This window comes from Pelobates fuscus, chromosome 1, assembly GCF_036172605.1.
Source record: "Pelobates fuscus isolate aPelFus1 chromosome 1, aPelFus1.pri, whole genome shotgun sequence".
Lineage (NCBI taxonomy): Eukaryota > Metazoa > Chordata > Amphibia > Anura > Pelobatidae > Pelobates > Pelobates fuscus.
Window position 1 is genome coordinate 56,071,922 of NC_086317.1, and position 13,930 is coordinate 56,085,851.

At 33.4% G+C, this 13,930-nt stretch overlaps 1 protein-coding gene across 3 annotated transcripts in view; it reads left to right on the plus strand.

The window, feature by feature from the left end:
• CADM2 (cell adhesion molecule 2) overlaps positions 1-13,930 on the plus strand; it is a 1,213,566-nt gene that overhangs the window by 1,149,295 nt on the left and 50,341 nt on the right. For 2 of the 3 annotated variants that reach the window (XM_063448670.1, XM_063448678.1), the window contains one exon: positions 8,462-8,575. The exons of the other annotated variant lie outside the window; for it this stretch is intronic. In XM_063448670.1, the coding sequence (XP_063304740.1) occupies positions 8,462-8,575 (114 nt within the window). The remainder of the gene's footprint in view (positions 1-8,461; positions 8,576-13,930) is intronic. 3 annotated transcript variants of the gene reach the window in all.

Below are 13,930 nucleotides of genomic sequence, written 5' to 3' on the forward strand. Positions count from 1 at the left end.
CCCACAGGTGAGAGAAGAGCTTCCACATACGTCTATATAGTAGATAATCATCATAGTTAGTGCATAGTCAGGAAACCTACCTCTGGTGGCACTTGGACCCTGTTTCCCATTGTCTGATTCTGTGCTCAGCTCACTGGGCCTCTGTGAGACCTGCTCTCCTGTGAGCACTCCAGAGGATTTCTTCTGACATTGACTGCTTGTTTTACAGAGCCCCTGTGTGTAGCACAGGTGCTGTCTTTCATTGTTAATCACTCCCAGGAAGCAGAATAAATTAGTCAGGACATCCCTATTTAAATAGAGTTCTCTGGCTCATCTAAGTCCTTTTGTGGTTCCAGAATCCTTGGAGATATTAGTCCTGGTGTTTTGACCTGGCTTATCTGACTATGTTTCTTCTTTCCTGTCTTTATGTACCTTCCACCTAATTTTTGTTCCAGTCCCTGGCTTGTCTGGCTACCTGTCTCATGTACCAGTCCATGGCTTATTCCAAACATTACCTTTCCCTGTGCTCCTGATCCTTAACTGTCTCAACAATGCAATGGTTTCTGTTACCTGCCTGTGTCTGGTATTGTGTGTTTTGTATTTTTTGTATATTGTCCTCTCCTCGTCTGTAGCCTTCTCTTAGTCTACTCATGTTACTTCATAGTTCTACCTTTACATTAGCCTGACCATTCAATAGCCCAGTGCTACATCTCTTCCTATCACTCTATCTTTGCCTTTGTTAAGATTAATCTCACCTTCATGATGATCCTTTAGCCAACCCTGATGCCCTTAAGCTTCAAAATAGCAATGACACCAACCCAAACTATAATGTACAGTGTGTATTAGTAAAAAATGCTAATACTTATGTTAACTAACAAGGCATTTAGAAGGAAAATTGTAGTTTGGAAGATATATGATGCAGATGCATTCCATGCACATACTAGTATTATGATTTGGAGAGTTTCCCATATACTACCTCTCTGCTTTAAATGCAGACTTTTTAAAAAAACTGCTACTGCTATGAGACACTGAATCCTGGCTGATCTCATTGAACACATTAACTTTCTCCCTTGCTCTGCAACCACCATCAAACTTGTGTGTGTGCACATGCTGCACACAAAATGGATGAGAACCATTACTCTCTTCTGGGAAGAAAACAAGTTGCAGTTATACTCATGTATGAAACTTGGCTCAGGAAATTGCTACATAAAGCCAGCTCACAAAACTGTGAACTGGGCTTTGAATGGCTCATTCAGCTACTTCAATCTTGCTATGTGATGAGTGGAAATGTGACTGGGGACAAATTATATTTTATGAGAATGTAAAGAGTTTATGGGGTAATAAAAAAAAAAATAGAAATAAGCATTCCCCATGATATATCACTCCTGATTGGTGGAACCTCTTTTTTTGGCCAGTGAAGGATCTGACAACTGCAATGGTTGCCTGGACAAATCCTGCAATTTCAGTAACTTTGAAGGTAGCATATTATATTATATTATTTACAAACTTAATTATACATACCTATATATTATAATTATTTACATAGTACATTAAAAATAAAACTTGAAGGAGAGATTACATGTTTTTCAGGCATGACAATATCAATACCAGACAATGAAGGCGCATGTTATATTACACTCCGTCCCACCCGGTCCAAATGTTATTAAATGGCATAAAATTACTTGTATTTTTCTACTTATTCCATAAATACAATTTTCTTAAGAACTTAACATATCTGTTCAAAATAATAAAATATTGTTTTTAACATTTATATATATATATATATTTTATAACGGGAGTGTATACATTAAATTTCACTCTGCCACTAATGGAATAAAATAAAAAAACCTCACCAGATGAAAAAAAAAAAAATCCCACCAGATGAATAGATCTTTTGGTATAAACCTGTGTGTTTTATTCTTAATGCTCATCTATTGACCACAGATTAGGCAAAGGAGATCTAGGTAACACATCAGTTATAAAAATGTAATGTTATATTGCAATATAAAATGTAATGATAGATACGGTGAAATGAGTTTTCATCATCTTTGCACATGGTGCTGGATAAGAGGAAACAAACTGTTTTGTTTGGATTTGTTGCTTTTTTGACAGTCAATCTTATAAGCTGATTGTTAAGAAGTGTTGTTTAATAGCCAATAAGTGTGCTATCAGTTTCAGATCAATACAGCTGACTATTTTCAGAACATTTTAAGACCAATTTTTCTCATGGCTAACAGTGAGTAATATGATTTGAAGCAGCTTTAACTGACATAGAAACACTTAAGCATCATACTAAAGAATTCTGTAGAGATAAATTCAACCATATTGATTAAATATCTTAAAACAAACTGCTGGCAAGAAGTTTATCGTTTACAGTTTAATTTACATTTGAATTCTTTAGTATGGCCAATTTATATTGTAAGGTGTTTAATTGAGCTTTTGTTAATATATTTATTATCAATTATAAGCTATTTACATTTTTAGCCCCATTTCATACATGAATAGTTGCAATCAATTAGTAATTTTGTTTGAGCTTTGTATTCAATTTTTCTCTCTGCTGGAGAAAATATCAGTATTCCACTCCACTTCTTTGTTTGTTCTTTTGATTCTTCTAGAATTGGAAGATTGCAATACAATAAACATTCCTACTTTTTGTAATGGTTAAGGTGCCAGAGTGTCATTGGTAAAGTCCTATTTTCAAGTTAGTGAAGTCTGTGATATTTTCCATCATCCAGTTATGTTGAAGTTTTACCTGCCAATATTTTGATGCTTTTATACTCTGTGTCCTATTTTTCTATGTTACGTGCTAGAATTTTACTTTCTGGGTCCTCTTTGTCATTTTTTTCCCTTCATCTTTTGATTTTGGTTTATGTTTTGTTTAGATCAAAAATCTGGTTGCTTTGTATGTATGTAAAAGGTGAAATTCAGCACTTATGTAGTCTATTGTGAATTCACGCCATTGTGGTAGACTTTCCTGAGGCAGGCAAAAGTAATTAAAATACTGTGGATGCAAAATTATAATGCTAACGTATAGTGTATAGTGGCTCAACACTTTTTGCACTTTTTGTAACTTGTTCAGTAACCCTCAAGGTAATGATATAAAACAAAAAAATTAAAAAGTGTAAGTAGAGTGAACTGTGATAATAACACACGTGCTACATTTCAGTGCAAGAAATTCCAAAGTCTGAAGGACTTATTATGTTTACTAACAGCTGTTCACAGGAACATCTTCGTTTTAAAGTTTGAACTCTATGATGCATTAAATCTCAGAAAAACGAACATAAAGAAGGGTTAACAATAGACTGCTCTAAAAATGATCTTTAGTTCCAAATGGAATTATACCTGGTGATCTGTAATGGATTGTATTTCATGCTGACACCTTCATTCTTCTGCTATACCGCTTTTGAGCATCTTCTTTTGTAAGCTGTTTCACTCAAAAAGATAAACAGACAAAAGCACGGCAAGAGAGAAAGGAGCAGAAAAGCAGCCATGTGGAGCAGCACGCTTACTGGTAACAACTTAGCCCTGTGGTGGCCATACCCAGAACTAGTCAGGAGCAGTCTGGCAGTGTTCTAAAAGTGAAATAAAAAAAAATCTGTGAAAACAATGAGGTCAAATTGTGTGCTAGAAGGCTAATTTAAAAGATCAAGATTAAGCTGATAAATCATGTCAGGATCTTGGGGGGTATGGAACAGCTTGTACAGAAATGTATGTGCAGTATTAACAATTGTTTACCTTGCAGTCTATTCATACAAAACAATGACATATACAGCATCTTAATTATCTGTCACATGAACAGTGCACAGTATTCAGAACACATGATGTTTTTATTTCCATGAACGCAAGAACAGGTTATAACGGAATGGGTTAAGGAACATAACAACTACAGTGCACTCTAGTGTGTATGCTGGACAGAGTTAATTGGGGGTATACTTTGGTTTTATAACAAACAGGCCCACAGAAAACTCTTCGACATTGATGGTACATTATCAATACAGGTGAGACTGGGGCAGTCCCATGTTGCTGGGAAGACACTTGGTTTATATCAATCTTTTCTTAAACAATTTAATATCAGATAGAGAGACAGTGCCAGTGAACTCTAGGCAGCATAAATACTACAGTTTGCTGTAGTAATTATGTTACATAGCATTCCTTTAAAGAACTCACCATTAACCCAGTGGTGCGTTTAATACATTACTTAACAAGTCTCTGTTAAGTGAAGTGATTCCTTTTTGTCCTATTTTCCATTGGTAGACAAATATCTAATTAATTTACTTATAAACTATGTTCCTAGGAAGAATACATTGAGATTTCATTCCAATACTGAAGTTTATTGATTTAATAATAAGGCACCAATCCAAGATTTAAAACCATTTTGACTCTTTTTAAAATTGAACTGACTGAGGCATCATAGAAGGCTGTCATTGAATTACAGACTTTTTTTAAACAAACAGACACATGGTCATGTGTGATATGGCAGTTTTCTCATTCCAATGATACATTCAGTAAGTGAATCATGTCATGACACAGCTTGTGTTGCACCTTAAAGGCACAAGTTTTTTATCGAATGTTGCCATATGTGTCCAATCATGATTTTCCACTTTCTTGTTTAATGTAGTCTCTCATATTATATCATGGCTATGAGAGCTTTCTTTGATTCAATTTTTATAACTAAAACCCATGATTTAACTTGAACATATGGGGGAAATATGTGTTAGTTATATGTGTTGCTCTATGATAGTTTGCACACAGACTGGAAGAATTGGACAAAAATACATGTATTTACTTTGCTTGATATTATGAAAATATATCATAATCATAACGCATATATTTTTAAATGTGGACATCACAGCTTCCGAGATGTTGTATGATTTATTTCAATTTAGCACTCAGAGTCCACAGAAGGAAGGAAGCAATACTACATATAGACTTCCAATATAGATTATCTTTTGACCCTAGTGGTTGCTGATTGGAAGGGAACAATTAGTGGGCTCATAGATAAGATCACAAAAAGGATTCTTACTTCATGAGAGGGTTCTTCGTTTTCAGACCAAGGTGTAGAATCGATAATATTTGCTTCCTTCTTCCTGCTAATAGCAGACTTTATTACCCTTTTCATCAAGTCTCCTTCTTAATTAACCAGTTGCTGTCATTAATTATCACTGAGAGTATGAACACGTATGTCATTCACTCTATCTCAAAGAGCACTGCTCTCGTCTAATCTCATAGCAATAGGAGGGGGAGTGTGGACTGAATTTAGAAACATATTCTAATCAACAAAGTTCCAAAATCTGAAAGTAATGCAATTGATTTGTTAAGAAGGCTTTCCACCTTTCATAAATATAGCAGATTGCTTGAGATGCCTTGCTTATGTTTAATCATAACCAGTATTAAATCTTTTTTTATCCCAAAACACATAAAAGACAATTTATGTACCTAATTCAAGCCGGGCTACATAGGCAGTTGCCTAGGGCAAATACTCAGACAGGAGTCTGCTGGGTCCTTGTCTGGATGTGGTGCTCTGGCTCTAATAGGGTCCTACTTGAGCTTGCAAGGAGATCGAAAGAGCTCCCTGCTCAGCCCTGTGCAGAGGCAGACTAAGCACTCAAACAACCGGTCATCAACTGAAGGCTCAAGGCTCTTGGGGGTCCGCCTATGATTTAGCTGTCAAAAGTCAATTGATGAGTTTAGAAAGCACCACAAGCAATTGCAAAATATCAATGGGTCTGTATAAGTGCCAAGCCCTTGTTAAAAAAAATGACTTCCACTTCTCTCTACTAGTGTAGCACGGTTAACATTTTTCTACAGCCACTACTGATTAGCCTGCAGTCCATCGTGCAAAGCTGCAGCTGTGTGAAGTGGGCATGGATACATGCCCTCTCCTTGCTCCCTTTGTCCCACAAATTTAGGCCATGCAGTAGAGGTACAATGCTGGAAAATTGCCAGGTGGAAGACATCTGCTGGGAATAGCTGGGCTAAGGCTACAGCCCAGCTCAGCCACACTACACAGGGACTAAAGTAAGACAAGGGCTTAAATAAAAAGAAAATAACTAATTTTATTCTATTATTGTGGGTGATTTTAAAAGAAGATGGAATTGGGCTGGAAAAAAGGAGGATAGACAAAAAAAATTGGGGAATGCAGAAAAAAAAATATATAAGGATAGTCAAATAAGTGAAATAACAACTATCCCAAAGTGTATATTTTTCTTTGGATGGACACACAAGCATATAGTGCTGCCATGTGATATTTAAAAAACAAACTTTTTTTTACAAGCATAGACATACAAGGTTTATACACTACACTGTACACACACAACACTCAGACTCCTCCACACACACAATACACACAACTGTCAACCAGCACAGGCACACTCAACCTGACCCCCCAAATACAGCTCTCAAACTCCTTCACACACACACACACACACACACACACACACACACAACACTTAACCACTACACACACTCTCACACACATAGACAACATACTTACAACACACATGCATCACTCACAGAACAGAGCCCATAGACCCAGCTCTGCATACAATTTATATCAATTTCTGTAACCATAGTCTGCACACAATCACAAAAATCCAGACTAGAGTTAATATTTGATACACCTAATAAAGTCCATATTGATTTTGTTGTGTTCTTATGACAGCTAGCCAACCACATGACTGGTCTCACCCCCTGTCATTCAGCCATTGATTTTTGGTATGACTCTCAGCTCAACAAAACACTATCCCTTTATTTACCACACTTTCCCTCTCTGATTATGCTTTCATGGAGTTCTTTCCTTAAGTTACACTTTTTCTTCTTCCTCTTTCTTCTCAAGTGTTTCCTTTGTTTGTCCAAAAGACTCTCTCCTCTCTGAATCTCCCTCAGTCTGTGTAATTATTTTATTCCCAGTCACCTATGAATGTATTCAGGATCTGATATTCAGTGGTAGCTGAATGAGGAGAAAGTATAACATGCATAGCTTATGGGAAGGGTAGGTAGTGTGTCTTTTTAGACTGAATAAGAAACTTGGGATTTTTAAAACAACAGTTGCTGCTGGTTGTCCTGTCCTAATACTCAGCACAATATTGATAGATACTGCATGAGACACATAAAACGTTGTTTGTGTAAAATGTTTATTTTTTTTTGTAAATCATTGCCAGATTAGCCACAAGGTGACCTAACACATGAGACCCATGTCCTTTCTAGGGGTTAGAAAATAACTCAGTTATATAGTTGCAATCTGATAAGTCTATTAGGTACCTATGATAAAGCAAGGACAACTATTGCTTTCATTCAATCATGTCCAAACTCAAACATACTTGTTTATGGATAAATTTGATTCATATAAAATAATTAGATTCATAAAACAAGTATGCTATTAAGACCTGTGTGTAATCATGTTAGGTCAGTTTTGTTTTTATCCTTTTGATTTCCAGTTGTACAGAAGATATGGAAGCAGTCATAGAGAGTAGCAAATGCAAGCTAACAAGTTTGTATTAAAGGTCATAAGCTCTAAGGCAGTAGATGCTTGTACAAGTAATTCTCAAGATATGACAACTAAATGTATAGCATCAGTGCTTTAATATTTCAATATCCAGACAATACCTGAGACAAACTAGTCTAGCATACGGAGGTAAATGCATTTATGCAAAATATTGAAATCAACATGAAGTAATAAGTTCTTTCTTAAAATCTGTTACACTTTGAGAAGAATAAAAATACTATTATTTTTTGGATTAATGGTGTTGGTAAAATTGTGTACTTTAATTATTATTTAAATATCAAAAATAATAATAGTTCTTGTTATTATTATTATTGTAATAATAATGGAATTATTTAGGTGGTATGGTTATAGATTTTCTTCCAACTGAAAACCAATTTTCTACGGCTCATAAAACGGAGTCAATAATTGCAGCTCTGTTTTATTTTATTGCAGTCAGGGGTCACCCGCAGGGTATATGTATATGAAATGCTGTAGTAACTTTTTTTTTATGGTTTTCACTGATATTTACCTGAGGAAGGCACTGCAGGTGAAACATCCATTTTAATGTATAATTTCCATCATCTGAGCATGTTGTTATTTTTCATTTGTCTCCCACTCCTACTCAGCATGTTATTTTATCCACATTTGATCTCCACTGTACAATTCATTGTAAATGGCATGGGTGAACGTGTATTTTCTTGTCTATTAAATTCACTCTCAATAGCCACATTGTTTATTATACACACAAAGTAATAATTTAAACAGGCCAAGGATTTTGTACTTTGGTAATTATATTTCTAAATAAAAGAGAGTGATTTAATGTCAAGCATTACTAAGTGTCTCAGTCACCCTGTTTTAAGCATGTCTGATTTGTTATGTCTGCATTAAGCAAGCAAAACGTGTTATGTCTGCGTTAAGCAAACATCGTTATATTTTGCTTTGGTGTGACGTGATATTCCTTATGTTTCATGTTTCTTTTTATGTTTTCCCATTGACCAGATGTTCCAAACACTTTATTTCCAACCACAAACATCCCCCTTTTCACCATGGCAACAGTCACAGCCACTGTTGCTATAACCACCTGTTCAACCACACCCGCCTTCTTCACTAAAGGTACAGTATGCTTCTTTGTATAACTGCTATAGAGTAGAAAGAAAAGTAGATAGAAGAACATTTGCAAGTGTACTTTTCAAATTCATGGCTGTGTCAAACATGTCTATTGATAATACATATAGTGTTCTATATGTTGCATACAACTTTGACTTGTCGACTTTAATATGAGAGCATGAATGAGTAGGGCCTGGTACAAACTGGTACAGCATAATATCTCATGCTTGAAAACATGCACTCATGGGTCTAGCTTGAAGGAGTGATATTTACCTCCTACTTGACATCAATTTATATACAGAAATTTTGATTTTTTTTGTCCCTTATTGTAATTAACTGATTCATTTTGATTGATTTTAAAGTATCATATTATATGCGCATTAATAATTATATTACACCAATGCCATTTTATTATGGATAGAATCTAGATACTATTTTATTACAACAAACTAATATTCTAAAACTTTTATGAAAAATTGCATTATTGGGAAGTTTGATTTAAAAAAAAAATGTTTTAAATATATAATTATTCATACAAAACAAAAGAAGTATAAATGATCTAACCAATAAAAAAGCACAATGTATATCAAAATATGATAAGGTAATAACTAACCTTTTATTGGGACAAAGGAAATATAAAAAGGTCTGTTTAGGTGAGCATCAAACAGATGTTCAAACAGCAACTAGATGCATACTTGCAAAAACAGAATATTCAAGGATATAATCTTTTAATGTAGGGTAATAGCTTCTTGACCCAAGGATTAATCTGACTGCCATTCTGGGGTCACGAAGGATTTTTTTTCCTTGTTTGTTGCAAAATTGCAAGTGCTTCAAACTAGTTTTTTTTGCCTTCTTTTGGATCAACAGCAAAAAACAAATTTGAGGAAGGCTGAACTTGATGAACGCAAGTCTCTTTTCAGTCTATGTAACTATGTAACTATGTAAGCATTGGCAGTTGTTTCAAATTGAAGTATAAACACTGAGAGGAAACATATAAATGACCAAGGTAATGTATAGAAAAACATTTGGAATACTAAATATAGTCATTTAACCTATAAAAAAATAGCATTATTTTAGTTTTTTTGTTTTATAAAACCACTATAAAAAGTTGTCACTATATGTAGTTCTAATTATTTATAGTCAGGTTAGCTAATATAGTTCACCTGCTGACAGTTACAACAATTATAAAAATGATTACTGTGAATATTATAGAAAATTTAGATTATTGTTCTTTTATGTGAGGATTTACATCATGTTGCCATCAATTTAAAACAATTTTAAGTTTTGTTTTTTAAGATACTTGTGTTTGAAAATTATCTGAATTTGAGAACATTCCCAACTCAGCATCACGTAAAAGCTGCTAAAGAGACTTTGCAAAACAAACAAATCTTAAAAAAAAATAAAAAAAATCACATTAAATACATGAGATAGTTTAAATAACGTGTGCTAAAAGCTGCATTCTGGAACATGTTAGCCTAAAATAATTGTTTTGAAATCCTGTATATGGATTCAGGATATTATTGCTTCATTAAAATCAAGATATTAAACAATGTACGTATTGCTGGTTTTAATTATTATAAAATGGCATTGGATTGTAAGCAAAAAAAATGATTTATGGTATGATGATCTAAACTATTCTTTATTTTTTTTTATTTTAAGCTTTTATTTACATTTTCAATGTATTGATTTTCCTGGATTTTGTTATTGTTTATCAAATGTTTTGTGATCATTACCACTATTGTTTATGGTGGCCATGAATTTCCATGCTACAAATTTTAATGTTTAAAGGAACACTATAGTGTCAGCAATCCAAAGTGTATTCCTGACACTATAGTGTTGAACTAGCTATTTAGTTTCCAGGCCACATTAGATCACAGTAAAAAGGTGTTTAAATTTACCCTTATTCCCACGATGGGTCACTCTCGCCGCAGCCATTTTCATCTGGTTCCGCATCCATGATCAGAAATCTTGGTGATCTCAGACAAACCAATGCTTTCCAATAGGAAACATTGGGAGGCTATTGGGTATGGGCAGCAAAATGCTGCTCTGCATCAATCAGCATCTCCTCATAGAGATGCATTGAATCAATGAAACTCTATATAGGGAGCATTCGGTGTCTCCATTCAGAGCGTGGAGATGCTGAACGTAGGTCCTATACACTGTGCAGCACTAAGATAGGAAGCAACTATGTGTGACTGCACCTAGTGGTGTTACTAGGCACCAATGTAAACACTGCCTTTTGAAAAGATAGTGTTTACAGTTCTAAGACTGCAGGGACATGCTATAGACACCACAACCACAACATTAAGCTGTAGAGGTTCTGGTGACTATAGGGTCCCTTCAATGACTGTCAAAACATTTAATATCTTCCAATTATAATCCTGCAGTCAGAGTTCATGGTTTTGTGCCTTGTCTAGCACACACCTATTACTCAATACTGGTAGCATTTGAAAGGGTATATTGACAGTTGACAGTTGTTCACATAGTCCTTAAAGGACCATTTACTTGCTATCTCAAGAGACCAGATATTGGCCTGTAAAAGAAGAGGCACAAAATCTTCAAGGATTACTACTGACAACAAAATGATTTATGCAAATGAAAAAAAAAATGCTGCTGCTGCTGAATGGACCTCTTAGCCAGGCCAATGTTCCATGGTGTTAACCTCCAGGATTAATTGAGGTGAACCAGGATATCTGAGCTCTTATTCACAACTTTTTTGGCTACGATATAGGGATTTCGTTTTTTTGTTTTTTTAAAAAACAAAATAGGGCATAACATATATTTGCAACAACAGTGCCAGTCTATCAAATGGCTTGAACATGGTTTGGCACTCATTAACTGTTAGCAACATACCTGGCTGTAGCAGTATTGTTCCTAGTCAGCCTCTTTAATACATTTTGGGGATAATGTATATTATGATATTATATACTTAGATTTTCATCACTTTAATTTTTATTTAATGAAAAGTTGTAATAAAATGGCATCACTACTATTTCAAAAATACGATTTTGCCAATTATTCATTCTTTGAATACGTTTATAAAAAGTATAAAATATACTTTTTTATATACTTATTTGAAGAATGAATAATTGGTAAAAATTCTAATATAAAATAGTAGTATAAAAATCCATGTTTTTATTTGCATATTAAGTTTTAAATTACATGTTTGCACTGAAACTTCAGACATAATAAACTAGTGTAAGTAGCATAATTGCTCCCTAACATGCAATTAACATGTGTCTATTATTATTATGATACACTACGTATTTATCTCAATTAAATGTCTCTCTATAAAAAAAGAACCTGTTGATGCATATTTTTTGCAATTAATATAAGTAGAAAACTATCTTTTGAAAAAAAAACTGGAATAATGAAAATAACAACTTACTTTACTTATGAAATTAATATAGATTGGCGGAGTTTATCAAGGACAAATTATTAACTTTAAATTATACATGCCAGGTATTGAAGGATCAGAAATATTTAAAAACGTACCTTTTGTACTGCCCACATACAAACTTTTTGGGGGGGACAATTTCAAAAAGTATAGTTCAATTCAGAAGAAAAAGAAAAAAAAAAACAGAAATGCACGTAAACTTAGTAAATGCTGAGTTAGTATATAATTAGAAAGAGGACTAATATATATTGTTCCTTAAAATAAAAAGCCTCCCTTTACTAATGTGCATTGATTTATGAGAATATATTTTCCAGGCCCATTTGATTCAGCAAACAAAAAAGTTAATTGAAATGGGTAACAAATAAGTAATGCATATACCCAACGTGTAATAAATAAATATTTTAAAGAATATCTATGGTAAAGATTCAATGATTTTATATATATATATATAAAAGAGTAAAAACAATAACACAAATAGTAACTGCATTTAAATACAATACAGAATAAGATTTTAAAATATGATAATGAAAACTAAACAACCAAACAAATAAAATGAATGCAAACTACAGACAACTCCCATATATAGTGGTCTAGTTCTGTATAATTATTATATTATTATTATTATTATTATTATTATTATTATTATTATTATTATTATTTATATAGCACCAACTAATTCCACAGCACTTTACAATATTATGAAACAGGGGAAATTTTACAATAAATAGGAATTACACAATGATAGAGGAACAATAGGTAGATGAGGACCCTACTCAAATGAGATTACTGGTTACTTTATGCTAACTATACTACAGCCACTTGTGTGAGTATGTTATTTATTAATTGCACTTTAGCACCCCATCTAGGTGCTATTGTATTTCTATCTATTTCTATGTACACTTCTATTTATATTGATATCTGCCAAATATAATTACCATTCTAGCCTGACTGATACATAAGATATGCCCTGTTAGTGACCATAACTGCTTAATTAAATAATAGGTTCAAAAGAGATGGCACTGCCATATGCAGTCGTGCAAGTCGATCACCATGTGAAATTAAACACATTTATAAAACTTTACTGAAATCGCTTCACTTGTATATTATTTTTCCTATAATTCAAAATCCCTACTTCCACTAGCCACAAATATATCCAGGATTTTTAATTCATTATATTGTTCTTGAGAAGGAGAAAAAAAAATCACACCATACACTTAGATATAACTGGAATAAAATAAAATGTATTTTTTAATTTTACCTACTGCCCAGAATGCTATTTCACATTCTGAATCTGCTTCTTCATATTCCTATCAGAATATTCAAGCTCTAAAATCTATTTGCACACGGACAATTGAGACCACCTTATTTTTTTCCTCTTCTCGAAAGCATGTCAGCCACAAAAGTCTAATTATTGATAACCATATGCTGCTACCGATAACTTCCCAATAGAAATCTCTCATTTCCTCCACTTTATCTCCACTCTGTATAATGGTATGCATTCCACAAGAATGCCATTGGAAATAACCGAATGATTGTTTGATTAGCTTTATAATTTGGAATTAACCCATCTAAATAATTATAACGATATATATTAAAAAAAAAAAGAAAAACAAACAGCATATCTGTAGTAGATTATATATATAAGCAAAGTCCATTTATCAGAAATTCAATTTTAAATTTCCTTGTCACATTTGTGCATCCACACATTTATCCATTATGCATTTTTCTATATCATTTATATCTATGAACAGAGAAAATTCAATTTTCATATGAAGAATATAAGTGGTAGTGCTCAAAAATAAATGTGTGTGTATAAATATATATATATATATATATATATATATATATATATATATATATATATACTTCGGGTGAATAGGGATCAGCACTCTCGGTCTTTAGCAGGTTCAAACTTACATTTTATTGAAAATCCATTAAAAGATCAACGTTTCAGTTCCTCTTGG